General features: G+C 51.3%; 1 protein-coding gene and 1 long non-coding RNA gene across 7 annotated transcripts in view; both read right to left on the bottom strand.

Annotated features, from left to right (window-relative positions):
- The window catches only part of CARD10 (caspase recruitment domain family member 10), a 29,890-nt gene extending 28,214 nt beyond the window's left edge, over window positions 1-1,676 (bottom strand). For 2 of the 6 annotated variants that reach the window (XR_013399016.1, XM_028827744.2), the window contains exons 1-3: window positions 1,476-1,675; window positions 1,097-1,348; window positions 102-239 (exon numbers count right to left, since the gene is read on the bottom strand). Coding sequence is in view for 4 of the 6 variants with exons in the window: in XM_028827744.2 (XP_028683577.2) it covers window positions 102-239; window positions 1,097-1,348; window positions 1,476-1,614 (529 nt within the window). In the remaining 2 variants the exon portion in view is untranslated. Of the gene's footprint in view, window positions 1-101; window positions 295-1,029; window positions 1,349-1,475 lie in introns of those variants that run through there. The other 4 variants (XR_013399015.1, XM_015150287.3, XM_077949602.1 and 1 more) reach the window with 4 other exon arrangements.
- Window positions 1,677-7,206: 5,530 nt separating this feature from the next.
- On the bottom strand, window positions 7,207-15,191 carry LOC144331699 (uncharacterized). The gene is made up of 3 exons (XR_013399068.1): window positions 15,100-15,191; window positions 10,504-11,505; window positions 7,207-8,284 (listed from the first exon to the last, which is right to left on the bottom strand). It is a non-coding gene; the product is annotated as an uncharacterized LOC144331699 (long non-coding RNA).
- Window positions 15,192-18,036: the final 2,845 nt, after the last annotated feature.

Here is an 18,036-nt window from a genome sequence, read left to right as displayed (position 1 = left end):
CTCAGTTTCCCTTACTGTGGGAGCGCCTCCGTAACAGGGATGGGGGAAGGAGCCTGTGCAATGGAGGCCGAGGTGCCAGCATCCACCGCAGGTCCACTCACCGAGGATCATGGAGCACCGCTGGGCAGGTTCCTGGCCCGTGAGCAGCGTGAAGTGTTCGGGATAGTAGAACTCCAGGGCTTCCAGGAAGGCCTCATAGCCCCTCTTGCCACGGCAGCGCAAGATGTCCATCAGGCGCCCTGGAGAGTAGTGGGGGGATGCACCCAGGGTCCAGGGGAGGGCCTCCCCAGGTGCCTGGTTGCTTCTGTCCCCACCATGCTCCAGGCCCACGTTCCCCAAATTTTTGAGCCAGTGACACACACAGGGGCCTGTCCCAACACATCAGGGAAGAGAAGAGAGCCAGTCTGCCATAGCCAGGGGAGCATACTCCCTCATGACTCCTGGGCTCCCAGAGCTCCCCAGCACCCCCCACAGACACAGATGCGGGCCCGCAAATACAGCCTGCCTTTTCAGCGGCACAGAGAAGCCCCTCTATCCCCAGAAGCAAAGAAAATACTTCTCCCATTGGCCATGCCTGAAATTCCACCATTAAGACCATTCCATCATGCCTTTGTGAGCTCTGGTTCAAAGGCACACCCTGTGGGAGAGGGTCGCGGACCCTCGTAAAGCTGAGATGGGTCTTGACACTTGAAAAATGACTGCCCCAGGAGTGTGTGGCGCACAGAGGAGGGGACAGACAGAACTCAGACATCAAAGAGCGCAGGAAAGGTGCCAAGTCCGCCAGCTGTGACCGGCAGGTCCCAGGCCCAGCCGGCCCTGGCAGCCACATCCAACCCTCTGCTCTAATGTGGACCCAGGAAGTGGGAGAGAACCCCGAGACAAAACTCTGACGCCGGTGTGTGCAACGCGGACCACCAGGGCGCAGTGGTTGTTAGGGAGGAGGCAGGCTGGTGGGCATACCCAGCCGGCCCACTTTACGGATGCAGAGACCGAGCCTCAGGGCAGCAGAGCCCTAGCTTCGCGCTCCACGGCTCTGGGCGCTGCGCCAAGGGCATGGCCGGCCCGGGTAGTGACCCACTCGGGCCTCGCGGCTCACCGGTGCGGTTGACGCGGCACGGGAAGCGGTAGGTACTCAGCACCTCCTCCTCGTCCTGCTCGTCGATGACCCGGCACTGGCGCAGATACGGCGTGAGCTTGGCCGGGTTCAGGGCGCGAGCCAGCCGGTGCCGGACGCCCTCGATCCGCTCCCACAGCGCGTCCTCCTCCGCCTCGGACCCCGAGCCGGCCCCGGCCTCCTCCTCGGCCTCCCCCGCCTCCGCCTGGCCCGGCATGGCCGTGTCCTCGGGGTCTGCGGGCAAGAGGCGCACGGGGATCGACCAGGGCGCCCTGGGGCTGGGTGTGCGGCCGAGCCCACCCGGGGGCGTCGTCCGCAGGACCTGCCGTCGGGGACGCGCCCCGAGCTCCCCGCGACTCACCTCGCACGCTACAGCCGCCTCGGGCTCCCGGGTCCGCGCTCGGGCGGCGGCTCCGCAGGCGCAGGGGGGCGGTGCCCGCGGTGCCCCCGGCTCCGCCCCCGTCCCCGCCGCCGCCCAGGCTGCCCGGGCCTCCCCACATCGCCGCCAGCCCCGGGCCGCGCGTCCGGCCCCCGGTCACCCCGCGCGTCCGTCCGCACGCCCTCCCTCCCGGCCGTCCGGCCGCGCCTCCCCCTGCTTCCTGTTTCCCGCCGGCTCTCCCAGCCCGGCTCGGCGGGGTCCTGGCCGCCCGCCCACACCTGCCCGGCCTCTGGGCGGGGCGGGGGCGGGCACGCGCGCTCACACCCCCAGCGCGCCGCGACACACCTTCCCCGGGCCACGCGCATCGCCTCCCTACGCCCACAGCGCGCCCGCCCGCGCGAGGCTAGCCGCTCACTCCCGGCGCAGCCTGCGGGCACACAACCTGGGCTTGCCCTTCCCGGGTCCCCACATACACTGCAGGCTTCGGAGCTTCCCTGGAGCGCAGGACAGCCCAGCTGGGGGCAGCAAAGGGCAGAAGTCATGGGCGCCTTTTGCAAGATGGGGGGTCTGAACCTGCAGGGCGGCGCTGCCAACTTCCCTCCTATGCAAACCCCCGTGGCACTTGGGGACCAGGGACCCCACAATTCTCAAAGGGTGTTCCTCCAGATGTTGGTCCTAGAGATGCTGGGGGCGGGCTGTGGCTAGCCATCCATACTCCTGCTCCCGCCTGGGAGGCCCATTGTCGCTTACCATGGTAGTGACTGAGTCTACACGGTATCTGCTGGTGCATGCGATACAGTCTCGCTATGCATTAGAAGCTTCCAGGTACCTGCTGCCAGGGAGGAACAGAGGAGGCGCAACCGGTACAGGAAAGAGGTGTGAGCTCCCCAAACCCCTTCCACAACTTCTGAATTAGATGTCGTGGACATATGTATTACTTATCCAAAGAATTAAGGTTTCAATCAATAAAGGCTCTGAAAAGCCCTGCTTAAATTAAGGCGGGGGGCGGTGACCCATGCCTGTAATGCCGGCACTTTGGGAGACTGAGGCAGGTGGATCACCTGAGGTCAGGAGTTCGAGACCAGCCTGACCAATATGGCAAAACCCCATCTCTACTAAAAATACAAAAATTAGCTGGGCGTAGTGGTGCGCGTCTGTAATCCCAGCTACTCTGGAGGCTGCGGCACAAGAATCGCTTGAACCCAGGACACGGAGGTTGCAGTGGTATCGTGCGGCTGTACTCCAGCAGCCTGGGCAACAGAGTGAGACTCCCCTCAAAAAAAGAAAGAAAGAAAGAAAAAGGCCCAGCAGTAAAGAAACAGATTTAACTTTATATATCCTGCTGTCCTTTTCCAAACTTAATTAACCACAGCCTCTTTTTGGTTTGTATTTGTTGTACACGTGTTTCTGCTTTGGGTGTTACCCGTTTACCTGCAGAAGAAATGCTTTGGGAGAACTGAATTCTAGTGCAAATTCCTCAATTAACAGAGGAGGAAGCAGAGCTCAGAGAGGGCAAGGAACTTGCCCAAATTCACACAGTGAAGCCACAGTGGGAATAGGCCGGAGCCCAGCCCCTGGCCTCTCTCCTCTCCAAGCCTTGAGTCCAGGCACACACCAGGCCTCCCTTTCAGTACGTCCTTTCCCTCTTTGTGGCCTTGGTTGCCCTCCCACGCAGAGTGGCAGCTCCTCCCACCAGCAGCCCTGCTCCTTGTGAGTATCCTTGTGAGTATTTTTAACTTGGCCAGCAGAGCGGGATGGACGCCTTGGAAAATGAGGCTATGGTTAATTATTTTTTCATCAAGAAGCCTAAGCAGGGCTCAAAGATAAGGCACAGAAGCCAAGAGGTCTCTGCAGATAAGTGGACAGAGAAGTGAGGGCACACTGGGTCCGAACAGGCAGGTAGCTGGGTACCCTGAGCTCGCCTGGTGCCCGGCATTCCAGGGGGAACGACAGTGTTCCTGTGGGCACCACACTCCCACGTTCACATGTACAATTATACAGGCATGCACACACACCATCACATATACATGCACACATACACACTCGCCCACTGCGGGCATCAAGCCAGGCAGGAGGCACACAGGGGCGTACCCACTTCCCCACAAACATCTGAGCCTCCTCATCTTTCCCTGGGTGTCCATAGCACCGAGTGTGCTAGTGTGTGATTAGGTACCACGTCCATTATTGTCCTCTTGTGGATTCTGCTACATTCATCTGCTCTCTATAGCTATGCCAGGAAGGCGGGCAGGGACTACAGCAGGAACACAGAGAATCTAGAGTTTGTACCAGGGGCCCTGGATTCTATCATGGGCTCACCACTATGAGTATTGTTCTTCTTTGAGTCTCCATTTCCCTGTCTGCAAAAGGCAGGCGGTGAGTAGTCCCAGCCACACCTACAAAGGCAGACAGTCCAGGAGCAGAGAGTGCCCTGGAGACCAACATTCAGCCTTAGCTGCATGTACTGAGACAAATTCCTCCCCCTCTCAACGTCTACGTCTGAAAAATGGACAATAGTCTCCCATGTGCAGGGACTGCCTCTGAGTTGCAGTCGCTCCGTATGTGATATGGGTACAGGAATGTCAGTCCTCTTCCCAACTCATCAAAAGGCATGCCTCCATGTTTCAAACAGGTCCGTGTCCTACCACCTGTAGCCCCATTGGTCCAAGCCACACACGCCCCCACAAACTCCCACCCACAGGGTTCTGGGCTATGGTATGTTCTCCACTCTACAGCCTTAATGATGTTTGTTTGGTTTGGGAGGTTTTTCTGAGACAAAGTCTGGCGCTATCACCCAGCCTAGAGTACAGTGGCCCAATCGTAGCTCACTGAAGCCTTGAACTCCTGGGCTCAAGCAATCCTTCTGCCTCAGGCTCCCATATAGCTGGGACTACACATATGCATCACCATGCCCGGCTACCTTTTTGTACTCTTGGTAGAGAAGGGTTTTGCCACGTTGCCTAAGCTGGAAAGAATGATGGTTCTAAAAACAGAACAGGCTTTTATCTGGCTTAAAACCTCTTAATGGTTTCCACCAAACTGGAATAAAACGCAAACTGCCCCCAGACCCTGCTGGCTCCCCCGCCTCCCACTTCCCACTGCCCCACTCACTCATCAGCCTCATTCTGTTCCTGGAACCTGTCAGCTTTTTCCACATCAAGGCCCTTGTCCAACCTGTTGCCTCTGCTGGGACTGCTTGTCCCTCCACTCTTGGTATGGAGGGTTCCTTCTAGCCCCCCCCCCCGGCAGGGAGTTCCATACACCCCATCCAAGCCATTCTGTGCTACTTGGGGGCCAAAGGACAGCTTCCCCTTCTCCCTCTAAAGGTTTGCCGGAAATGCGCTGACAATAGGCAGATAAGTAGAAGGAAAAAAGCATAAAAAATGTATTTAACATGCATAGCACAGGGGAGTCATAGGAGAATGATTACCCAATAATCCACTGAGGTCCAGATGTTTATCTCTGCTTCTTCACTGGGGAAGGGGAGACGGGCTTTTGGAGTGAATGACTGTTAGGAGGCATTAATTGGCCTGGGAGGCAGACATTATCTTACAGATGATTTTCTTTGGACATTGAATGGGACCGAAGAAGAAACACTCGTTTGGGACAAAGTTTGTCTGGACTCTAGACGTGATGTTTAGTTTTCTCTTCCTCTGTGATATGAATTTTAATCTCCCGTTAATGAGATTTCCGGGAAGGGATCGAAAGCAATCGTGCTCCTCTTCGGGAGTCCAGTTTCTAGTAGATAAGGGAACTTCAGAGAACAGCCTCCTCCTGTGCTTTGAGAGAAACAGAGGATTGACAGACAGGATGGGGGAAAGGTGGGCAGAGAGACCTTGAGGCTGCATCTTTATTCGGCCTGTCAAAGCGCCATATTTGGCAGGTATTGCTTTCTGAGCCCCGACAGCCATTTCCTCTCTACCTGACATTTTCTTGGTGCTTGCTTTGCTGCACCAGGAAAATGTCAGCAACCCGTGTGTTGCCTACTTCCATCCCAAGAACAGAGCCGTCCTTGGCTAGCAGGAGTGAGCTAGAATGTTCCAAGAGTGGTGAGGATGAGGAGTGCAACAGGGGAGGAGAGGAGGTTGAAGGAGGATTGGAAGGGGGGCAGACAGAGCAAAGGCCTTGAAGGTCATTATGAGGACTTTGGCCTTCGCTTTTCTCGGTAGCAATACCCCGCTATCATTGTCTTCCCCAAATCAGCCACAGAGGCCACAGAAGCAGGGATCCACCTTTTTGTTCATTCCTTCAAGGATGCCCCTGGCGCTAGCAACCCTTCCATTCCCCTTTGCCGGCCTCTGATTGCATCCAGAAATGTGGGTCTGGAGTTATCTAGTCCGTAAGTCTGGGTGCCTGGTGAACCTGTGCTCCCTGACCCAGCCCCCAACCCCATCTTGCCTCCTCTGGCCATCTCTTCACTAGGATCGGGGCCTGGACCGCATGGATCCCAGCACAGGACCTGGCACTCAGGTGTTCAGCAGGGGATGAGTGAGTGGGCTGAAGAGTGGGGTGAATTCCTGTGATGAGCTGCACTACACCACAGCCAGAACACTCATGGTTCAAATTCCAGGACAATGTGTGCCTGTGATCATGGACAAGTTCCTAAACCTTTCTCTACCCCTCGTCTGAGGGGCTCTGGCACAGCCTGAGCACGAGACCGATGCTAAATGCCCATCCTCAATTGAATTCGTCTGGAGATGTCACTTCTCCTCCCCATTGCCAGTGTCCCCCTGGGGCACCTTTACATAGCAGCCTTCCCTAGGTCACATTCCTTTTTTTTTTTTTTTCCTTTTTTGAGACAGAGACTTGCCCTTTCGCCCAGGCTGGAGTGCAGTGGCGCGATCACAGCTCACTGCAACCTGTGATCCCTGGGTTCAAGCTATTCTCCTGCCTCAGCCACCCTAGTAGCTGGAATTACAGGCACCTGCCACCACGCCTGGCTAATGTTTGTATTTTCAGTCAAGACGGAGTTTTAGCGTATTGGTCAGGCTGGTCTCAAACTCCTGACCTTGTGATCTGCCCACCTCGGCCTCCCAAAGTGCTGGGATTATAAGCATGAGCCACCGTGCCCGGCTCCCTAGGTCCTATTCTATGAGACTGGGGAGAGAAGGGGCTAGGGAGGTTATTGTGCCCAATCACAAGAGTCTAGGCTGAAAGGGTACTTAAGACCTTTATTTTATAGCCAGGCACAGTGGCTCACACCTGTAATCCCAGCACTTTGGGAGGCCAAGGTGGGCAGATCACTTAAGGTCAGGAGTTCGAGACCAGCCTGGCCAACATGGTAAAACCCCATCTCCACCAAAAATACAAAAATCAGCCAGGTGTGGTGGCGGGCACCTGTAATCCCAGATACTCGGGAGGCTGAGGCAGGAGAATCACTTGAATCCAGGAGCCAAAGGTTACAGTGAGCCAAGATGGTGCCACTGCATTCCAGCCTGGGTAACAGAGCGAGACTCTGTCTCAAAAAAAAAAAAAAAAAAAAAAAAAAAACCACATATACAACACTATTATTTTATAATTTTATAGATATTGGGGAAACTGAGGTTGCAGTGGCCCAAGTGAGCCCTGGGTTCCCCAAGGCAGAGAGAGCAGAGCACAAGGAAGTGAGATAGGAACAGCCAGAGGGATGGTGTTGGCCCTCCAGTATCAGGTGACTGCATCTGCCTGAGAACCGGGACTCCTGCAGGGGCCAGAGGAAGGGTGGCCCTGTCCCCACCTTCCCTTTCTCCCATGGCCACCTCCAGCAGCCTTGAGAGCACGGAGTAGAAATGCTGACCCACCCTCACCCCAATTCAGACCAATTATAGAGCTATGTGCCTACTGCCTGACCTTGGGCTAGGCAAGGAGCTGGGCTAGGCTGGGGATATCCAAGCATGGGGCAGGAAGCTGTGCCAAGAGGTGAGAGATGGGACTGGGGCAGGCTGGGAAAAGACGGAAAAAAGTGAAGCTGGGCTCCCCTGGCCTGGCTCCCCTCGCTGAGGCTGTGCCATCCAGCCCAGTCCCTGCCCCTCTCTGTGTCTCAGTTTGCCCCTCTGCACCACAAGGTGGTTGGAGGGAGATGCTCACCCTAGCAAGCCCCCTGCACCTGAGAGGGGCTCCCAGGGGGCCACAGGACACAGCCAAGGGCGGCCATGGGGGCTCAAGGCACCCACCAGCATCTCCATGGAGGAACACTGCCTGGGGCCCTGAATTCCAGAGAAGAGCCTGTGGAATCACTGAGGCTGACTCAGAGGAAAGGGCGGGCCAGGGGAGCTGCGGCTCTGAGTCACCGGGGCTGCGCAGGCTGGCGTGCCTTCCTCTGCCGCCCACCCAACCACAGAGCCCCAACCACGGAATCATCCTGACCTGGATTCAAATCCCAGATCGGTGAGGTTGTCAGGTCATGACCCTTGACGGGACTGATGTGTAGAGACAATCATGGTTGTGTCTGATTAAATGAATGACTTTATGTAAAGTGCTTGGCACAAACATGGCACTCAGTGACAAGCACTTTGCTCAGTAGCAAACAGTTTTGAGCACTTTCTATGCATCCAACATATGATGTACAAGCATTTTCCAGGGTTAGCTCCTTAAATCTTCCTAATAAACCCACGAGGTAAGTCCTCGTCTTCTCCCCACTTTTCAGAAGACGGAACAGGTTTGGTGAGGTCCTACAGTGGGCACGTGTGGACCTGAAAGGGAGTTATCACTGATGTTAAGGGTGGGGTGAGGGCCTGCCCTGCCTCACCCCTCCTCACCCCGCAGTCCATATTGTGACCTTCCCCCACCTGCCAGCACAGTCCCCTGCCCAGACTCTGTGCTCAGCCCTGTTTGGTGCCCTGAGGACCCAAATGAATGGACCAACCCAAGCACTGCTCTGAGGAAACAGGTTCATACCCAACCACTTTAAGTTGCTGGCAGCGACGAGAGGAGGAAATCCTCGACTGCCCAGGGGCATCAAAAACTAAAGCAGAAGAAGAGGCAAAAGAGGAAAGGTGCTCCAGGCAGAAGGAATGGTCAGTGCGAAGGCCCAGAGCCCAGAAGTCTCATGCCAGGTTCCTACAGGGATCCTCGTCCTTCGCTTGCTTTAACTTGCACCGTTTCGGTCCTGTTCGTCCTTGTTCCCATGACTCAGGCGCCCCCCACACAGGAGAGGAGGAGCTGGTGAGTGGGCGGTCCCTGCCTGGAAGGCTAGTGAATAATTATCCCACTGGGGTTCACACTAGGACTGAGCCAGGTGCTGAACTCATTCCATCTCACGCTACCCCGGGGGGCGGGGCCTGTGACTACCCCAGGTCCAAGCGAGGAGGCCTAGGCTCAGGTAAGGCCATGGGCAGAGCGCCCCGGTCGCACCCAGTCACCTACATCAGCCTCAACACACACTTGGGAGAATGAGCAGCCTCTGTGGCTGTGGAAACCCAAGCTGAAATCCGTACCCTGCCCCTCTTTTGTTACTGGACTTTGGGGAGTTGACACCTCCTTTCTTGGCCCCATTTTCCATCCCTGTTCAGTAGGGGCAGCCTGAATGAAAGGGACTGCAGCATGGCCGGGGGTCAGGAGCACGGGCTCTGGAGCTGGACCACTTGCATTCACACCTTCTCTCTGGGCCTCAGTCTCCTCATCTGTAAAATGGGGAGGATAGGAGCACTGTCAAATGACAACACGTTTAGTTTAAAGATCTAATTGGATTTTAGGGCTGGGTGCAGTGGCTCACACCTGTAGTCCCAGCATTTTGGGAGGCTGAGGCGGGTGGATTGCTTGAGGTCAGGAGTTCGAGACCAGCCTGGCCAACAGGGTGAAACCCCATCTCTACTAAAATACAAAAATTAGCTGGGCGTGGTGGCAGGCGCCTGTAGTCCCAGCTACTCGGGAGGCTGAGGCAGGAGAATTGCTTGAATCCAGGAGGTGGAAGCTGCAGTGAGCCGAGAGAGAACCACCACACTCCAGCCTGGACAACAGAGTGAGACTCCATCTCAAAAAAAAAAAAAAAAAACTAATTGCCTTTTATTTGCAATTCTAGAATCAGGCAACACCTCCCTCTGTGAAATAGAAGGGAGATTCCAATAAGCTGAACAGAGGATGTTAACTTTTTTATAGGCAGAGAGGCGCTAAAGAGGGCAGAGACGGAGAACGAAAAACGGGATAGTTGTTTCACAGTTACTTTCCTTGTAAAGGGTTAGAGCAGAGACTCAGGTTGACTGGAAGCTCCTGTTTTCTAGAACAACAGACTCATTTCAAAGTTCAGTTTGAGCATGGAGCTCTTAGCACAAGTGACTCCCTTCTGATTTGGTCTGGTAGGATGGGCCTAGTACAGGAGGCTAGTCTGAAACAATGGCCTCCCATGCATTTTATTTAATAGCACCTACCGGATAGGGTTGTTCTGAGGACACAATGAATTAATACACATAAATTGCTTAGCACAGTGGCCTCCACACAGTAAGTGTTCAGCATAGTGTTGGCTGTTGTCATATATGAGTATACTATCTGCTGTGACAACCCTGACCAGCAATCAGGGTGGCAGCAAATTCTGCTCACTCCCCCCAACCCCCACCATCTCATGCCCATCCTGGCCTAAGTCCCACGCACCTGGCCCCAAAGACACCTCTGGACTAGCTCCACCCCTCTGTCTGGAATGCTTTTCCCTCCCCTTTCCTCATGCCTGGTTCCAAAACACCCTTTGTTTCTCTGCTCACAGGTCCTGCCCACCCGGTAGAAAGGAGGTCCTCCAATTATTTTATTTTATTTTATTTTATTTTATTTTATGATGGAGTTTCACTATTGTTGCCCAGGCTGGAGCACAATGGTGCGATCTTGGCTCACTGCAACCTCCACCTCCCGGGTTCAAGTGATTCTCCTGCCTCGGCCTCCTGAGTAGCTGGGATTATAGGCACCCGTCACCACGCCTGGCTAATTTTTTGTATTTTTGGTAAACACGGGGTTTCACCATGTTGGCCAGGCTGGTCTCAAACTCCTGACCTCAGGTGATCCACCCGCCTGGGCTTCCCCAAGTGCTGGGATTACAGGCGTGAGCCACCGTGCCCAGCCCTCCAATTAGTTTTTTTGTCTCCAGTCCCTATTTTTCACTTTGGTACACTCATCGAAATCTGTCAACTCTGGCCAGGCGCCAGTGGCTCACACCTGTAATCCCAGCACTTTGGGAGGCTGAGGCAGGCGGATAACGAGGTCAGGAGATCGAGACCATCCTGGCTAACACGGTGAAACCCCGTCTCTACTAAAAATACAAAAAATTAGCCGGGCGTGGTGGCAGGCGCCTGTAGTCCCAGCTACTCGGGAGGCTGAGACAGGAGAATGGCATGAATCTGGGAGGCAGAGATTGCAATGAGCCGAGATGGCGCCACTGCAGTCCAGCCTGGGTGACAGAGCGAGACTCTGCCTCAAAAAAAAAAAAAAAAAAAACTGTCAACTTTTTAATGTATTTGTCCACTCCCGTCTCTATAGAATGTACAGCCCTGAGGGCAGAGGTGGTGTTCGCACCTCCATCGCTGCATCCCTAGATCCTAGCTCAGTACCTGGTACTCCAGAGATACAGGTAGAATCAATGAATGGATAGTATGTAGTAGGTTCCTAGTAAATCCCACACACTAAGCCTAGCTCATCAGTGCCTGGAATACAGGTGCTCTCAAGAGATATGTGTAAAATGAATTAATTAATAGTATGAATTAGGTTCCCAATGAGTGGGCTCCCAGAGTGCAGGATGGGACCCTAGTGCCTGGGGAAATACAATAATTGCCAACATTATGGCTGGGTGAGGTGGCTCATGGCTATAATCCCAGCAGTTTGAGAGGCCAAGGCAGGTAAATCACTTAAGCCCAGGAGTTTGAGACCAGCCTGGGCAACATGATGAAATCCCGTATCTACAAGAAAAATACAAAAATTAGCTGGGTGTCGTGGCACATGCCCATAGTCCCAGCTACTCGGAGGGGCTAAGGTGGAAGGATGGCCTGACCCTGGGAGGTGGAGGTTGCAGAGCTGAGATCGCGCCACTGCACTTGGGGCTGGGTGACACAGCAAGACCCTGTCTCAAAAAATAATAATAATAAGCCAGGCACGTGGCTCATGCCTGTAATCCCAGCACTTTGAGAGGCCAAGGTGGGCGGATCACCTGGGGTCAGGAGTTCGAGACCAGCCTGTCCAACATAGTGAAACCCCGTCTCCACCAAAAATACAAAAATTAGTCGGGCGTGGTGGTACATGCCTGTAATCCCAGCTACTTAGGAGGCTGAGGCAGGAGAATCGCTTGAACCTGGGAGGCAGAAGTTGTAGTGAGCCAAGGTCATACCATTGCCCTCCAGCCTGGACAACAACAGTGAAACTCTGTCTCAAATAATAATAATAATAATAATAATTGCCAACATTATGAATGTTTGTTATATGCTAGGGAGCATTCTGAGTGCTTTCCATAGATTAACATCTTTCCTCCCCACAACGAACCAGTGAAGCAGTCACTATTTCTATTTTTTTTTTTTTTTTTTTTTTGAGACTGAGTCTCGCTTTTGTCACCCAGGCTGGAGTGCAGTGGCGTGATCTCGGCTTACTGCAACCTCCACCTCCTGGGTTCGAGCAATTCTCCTGCCTCAGCCTCCTGAGTAGCTGGGATTACAGGTATGCACCACCGTGCCTGGCTGATTTTTGTATTTTTAGTAGAGACAGGTTTCACCATGTTGGCCAAGTTGGTCTCAAACTCCTGACCTCAGATAATCCACCCACCTCGGCCTCTGAAAGTGCTGGGATTACAGGCGTGAGCCACCGCGCCTGGCCAGCAGCCATAATTTCTATCCAGATTTTATGGATGAGAAAACTGAGGCTCAGAGGCAAGGAACTTGCCCAAGGGCACCCAGCTGTGTGACCTGGAATTTGAACCTAGACACACTCTGGTTCACAAAGGTGACTTGCTTTTCAACACTGCCCGTACTGCAAGCAGGAAGGCTTCCTGGAGGAGATGGGGCAGAAGCTGGGCCTGGGAGAGTGGAACAGATTCCTACAATAGGGAACTGAGTCGCTGGGTGCAGCAGCTGGCAGGAGTGGAGCGGAGATGGCACTGGGGAATAAGGTTGGCAGGTGTTTCAGTTATCTCTTGCTGATAGGAGTCCACCCAAAAACTTGACTGCATTGACTTAGCAACAACCATATACTTAACTCAGGAATCTGCAATTGGCAGGATTTAGCAGGGACAGCTCGTCTCTGCTCACATGACATCAGTTCTCTGTGGTGTCACTACCTGGCCTCTACAACATGGTGGCAGCAGGGCAGCCAGCTTCCTACATGGTGGTTTCAAAGACACATGGCAAGAGACAGCCAGAGGAAGCCATCACCTTTTATGATCTGGCCTTGGAAGTCAGCCAGTGTCACTTCTGTTATATTGTATTAGTCAAAATATAAGTCTGCCCAGGTTCAGGGGAAAGGGAAGGACTAGGTATAGCCTGTTTTATAGTCTGATAGATAGTTCTGGATGCTGAAAAGTCCAAGATCAAGGAGTCAGGAGATTTGGGTCTGGTGAGGGCCCACTTTCTGGTTCATTGATGGTACCCTCTTATTGTGTCTTCATGATGGAAGGGGTAAGGGGTCTCTCAAAGGTCTCTTTTATAAGGACACTAATCCCACTCATGAGGGCTCCACCCTTGTGATCTAATCACCTCCCCAAAGCCCCACCTCCTAATTGTTTTTTAGGTTTTTTTTGAGACGGAGTCTCCCTCTCTGGCCCAGGCTGGAGTGCAATGGCGCCATCTCTGCTCACTGCAACCTCTGCCTCCTGGGTTCAAGCAATTCTCCTGCCTCAGCCTCCCAAGTAGCTGGGATTACAGGCACCTGCCACCACGCCCAGCTAATTTTTTGTATTTTTAGTAGAGACGGTTGCATCACCTTCGCCAGGCGAGTCTCACCTCAGCCTCCCAAAGTGCTGAGATTACAGGCGTGAGCCACCGCACCTGGCTGCCCTACCTCCTAATACCATCACCTTGAAGGTTAGGATTTCAACATGTGAATTTTAGGAAGAAACAGACATTCAGACTGTAGCATGATGAAAAAACAGCATTTAAGTGTTATAAACCCCGCGAAAGCAAAATTAACATCAACAATAATAGTAGGAGGGGAAATAGGGAAAAAATGTAAAAGAACTTTCACCTTTTGTTACAAAGAATCAATTCATACTGATTAAATTGAAACATGTAGTTCTTTTTTAATTATTCAAAATATTCCAAATAAAAGATAAGACTGTCAGGCTGAATAAAAGTAATAAACCCCACTATATGCTACTTACAAGATACATGATTTAAATATAAGACCACAGAAGGCTGGGTGCGGTGGCTCACACCTATAATCCCAGCACTTTGGGAGGCCGAGGTGGGTGGATCATGAGGTTCAAGACCAGCCTAGCCAAGATGGTGAAACCCTGTCTCTACTAAAAATACAAAAATTAGCTGGGCGCGTTGGCAGGCACCTGTAATCCCAGCTACTCAGGAGGCTGAGGCAGAGAATTGCTTGAACTTGGGAGGCAGAGGTTGCAGTGAGCCAAGATCGTGCCCCTGTACTCCAGCCTGGGAGACACAGCAAGACTCCTTCTCAAAAAAAAAAAAAAAAAGAACACAGAAAGGCTGCTGCAAATTAAAAGATAGAAAGAGATATATCACCCAAACAATAACCACAATAAATCTGCTGTACCTGTCCCAAAGTTAAAGAGTAGAATTTAAGGTAGGAAGCATGAGCAGAAACTTCATTTCAGTTAGGAAGGTATCAGAATCCCAAATCTGTATACATCCAATAGCAGAGCTTCAAAATACAACTAAAGCCTAATGGGACTAACAGGAGAAATGGGCAAGTCTAGTCATGGAAGGAGACTTAAACACACATCTCTAAAAAACTTATGTGGATTTAACAAAGTCACGAGATATGGGGTCAATATATAAGATCAACTATATCTCTGTCTACTAGCCGCAAATATAAACAAAGGTTTTTAAATGAACCCATTAAACTCCTAGCAGATAATATGGAAGAAAATCTAGATGACCTTGGGTTTGGCAATGACTTTTTCTTTTTATTTTTCTTTTGTTGTTATTGTTGCTGTTTTTGGTTTTGTTTTTGGAGACAGGGTCTTGCACTGTCACCCAGGCTGGAGTGCAGTGGCACAATCATGATTCGCTGCTGCCTGGACCCTCTGGGCTCAAGCACCCTCCCACTTCGGCCTCCCGAAGCGCTGGGATTACACGCATGAGCCACCACTCCCAGCCTTATTTTTCTCTTTATTTTTTTCCTTCTGGTTTGTCACGGGCTCAGAAAGAGGGTAATGACTTTTAGGTAAAACTGCAAAGCCATGATCCATAAAAGAAATAATTGATGAGGCTGGACGCTGTGGCTCAGGCCTGTAATCCCAGCACTTTGGGAGGCCGAGGCGGGCAGATCACGAGGCCAGGAAATCAAGACCATGCTGGTTAACACGGTGGAACCCCGTCTCTACTAAAAATACAAAAAAAAATTAGCTGGGCGTGGTGGCAGGCGCCTGTAATCCCAGCTACTCGGGAGGCTGAGGCAGGAGAATGGCGTGAACCCGGGAGGCGGAGCTTGCAGTGAGCCAAGATCGTGCCACTGCACTCCAGCCTGGGCGACAGAGCGAGACTGTGTCTCAAAAAAAAAAAAAAAAAATTTAAAACCTGTGCTCTGAGAAAGACACTGTCAAGGCCGGGCGCGGTGGCTCAAGCCTGTAATCCCAGCACTTTGGGAGGCCGAGACGGGCGGATCACGAGGTCAGGAGATCGAGACCATCCTGGCTAACACGGTGAAACCCCGTCTCTACTAAAAAATACAAAAAAACTAGCCGGGCGAAGTGGCGGGCGCCTGTAGTCCCAGCTACTTGGGAGGCTGAGGCAGGAGAATGGCGTGAACCCGGGAGGCGGAGCTTGCAGTGAGCTGAGATCCGGCCACTGCACTCCAGCCTGGGCGACAAAGCATGACTCCGTCTCAAAAAAAAAAAAAAAAAAAAAAAAAAGAAAGACACTGTCAAGAGAATAAAAAGGTAAGACCAGGAGAAAACATTTGCAAAAGATATATCTGATAAAAGACTGTTTCCCAAAATATTGAAACTCTGAAAACTCAACAATAAGAAAATGAACAGTAGAACGTGCCTATAGTCCCAGCTACTCAGGAGGCTGAGGCAAGAGGATCACTTGGGCCCAGGAATTCAAGACCAGCCTGGGCAACATAGGGAGACCCCCATCTCAAAAAAGAAAGAAAGAAAAGAAAAGAAAAGAAGGTCGGGCACAGTGGCTCACACCTATAATCCCAGCACTTTAGGAGGCCGAGGCAGGTGGATCACCTAAGGTAGGAATTCGAGACCAGCCTGACCAATATGGTGAAACCCCATCTCTACTAAAAATACAAAAATTAGCTGGGCATGTTGGCACATGCCTGTAATCCCAGCTCCTCAGGAGGCTGAGACAGAAGAATTCCTTGAACCCAAGAGGTAGAAGTGGCAGTGAACCCAGATCATGCCACTGTCTTCCAGCTTAGGCAACAGAGTGAGACAAGAAAGAAAGAAAGAAAGAAAGAAAGAAAGAAAGAAAGAAAGAAAGAAAGAGAGAGAGAGAGAGAGAGAGAGAGAGAGAGGGAGGGAGGGAGGGAGGGAGGGAGGGAGGGAGGAGGAGGAGGGAGGGAGGGAGGGAGGGAAGAAAGGGAGAGAGAGAAAGAGAGGGAGGAAGGGAAGGAAGGAAAGAGAGAAAAGAAAGCAAATGAACAACCTGATTATAAAATGGGCAAAAGATCTGAACAGACACCTCCCCAAAGAAGATGAATAGATGGCAAATAAGCACATGAGAAGATGTTCCACATCATGTGTCGTTAGGGAAGTGCAAATTAAAGCAACAAAATGCCAGTACAAACACCTTTTAGAATGTCCAAAATCTAAAACACTGAAAACATCAAATGCTGACAAGGATGTGGAGTAACAGAAACTCTCATTCTTTGTTGGCGGGAATGCAAAATGATACAGCCACATTGGAAGACAGTTGGCAAGACAGTAAAGCTTCTCACAAAAATAAATATAGGCTGGTTGCAGTAACTCATGTCTGTAATCCCAGCAGTTTGGGAGGCCAAGGTGGGAGAATCGCTTGAGCCCAGGAGCTCAAGACCAGCTTGGGCAACATAGTAAGACCCCATCTCTACCGAAAAAAAAGGCTTTAAAAATTAGCCAGGTGTGGTAGCATGTGCCTGTGGTCCCAGCTACTCAGGAAGCTGAGGTGGGAGGATCACCTGAGTCCAGGAGGTCAAGGCTGCAATGAACCATGATCATGCCACTGCACTGCAGCCTGGCTGACAGAGTGAGACCTTGTCTCAAAAATTAAATAAATTAAATAAATAAATAAATACACTCTTACCATAAAACCAGCAATCATTGTACTCTTTGATACTTACCCAAAAAGAGTTGAAAACTTACTTCCACACAAAACCTGCACACATATGTTTACTGAAGCTTTCTTCATAATTACAAAACTTGAGAGCAACTCAGATGTCATTTGGAGGGTGAGCAGATAAACTGTGGTACGTCCAGACAGTGAAATATTATTCAGCATTCAGCCTGGGTGGCAGAGTGAGACTCCATCTCAAAAAAAAAAAAAAAAAAAAGAGTTATCAGGCCATGAAAAGACATGGAAGAACCTTAACTGCATATTGCTAAGTGAAAGAAACCAGTGTGAGTACGCTACATACTATATGATATTCCAGAAAAGGCAAAACTATGGAGATGGCAAAAGGATCAGTGTTTGTCAGGGGCCCCGGGGAGGGAGGGGATGATTAGGTGGAGCACAGAGGATTTTTAGGACAGTGAAACTATTGACTATGATACTAGATACTATAATGGTGGATACATGTCATTATCATTTGTCAATTTCATAGGATGTACACCAAGCATGGATGTACACCAAGCGTTTACAATGAAGCTTACTATGGGCTTTGGGTGGTAAAGATGTATCTATCCATGTACCTTCACTGATTATAGCAAATGTGCCACCCTGGTGTGTGATGTTCGTGGAGAATTCTGAGTTAGCGGGGTGGGTGTTATATGGGAAATCTCTGTACTTTCAGCTCAATTTTACTATGAACCTAAAACTGCTCTAAAAAATAAAGAAAGTCTATTTTTAAAATGAAGCCGTTTATGGAAGCATCAAAAACATCAAGTTGGTAGGAATAAACCAAAGATGTGCAAGATCCGTACACTGAAAACTACAGAACGTTATTATGTATGAGTTACTAAAAATGCAGATCCAAACCACAATTCGATACCACTTCGCACCCACTCAGATGGCTGTAATCAAAAAGGCAAACAAAACAAGTGTTCGCCAGAAGGCGGGGAAATTAGCTCCTTCACACGTTGCTGGTAGGAATGTACAATGGCACGGTCTCTTTGGGAAACGGTTTAGCAGTTCCTCAAAAAGTTAAATATAGAGTTACCATATGACCCAGCCGCTTCACTCCTAGGTATAAAATACCCAAGAGAATTGAAAATACATGCCCACACATGATGTTCATTACACATGATGTTCATAGCAGCATTATTCATAAG

This window comes from Macaca mulatta, chromosome 10, assembly GCF_049350105.2.
Source record: "Macaca mulatta isolate MMU2019108-1 chromosome 10, T2T-MMU8v2.0, whole genome shotgun sequence".
Lineage (NCBI taxonomy): Eukaryota > Metazoa > Chordata > Mammalia > Primates > Cercopithecidae > Macaca > Macaca mulatta.
The sequence above is the reverse complement of the archived record's forward strand: the minus strand, read 5'-3'. Positions and strand labels throughout refer to the sequence as shown.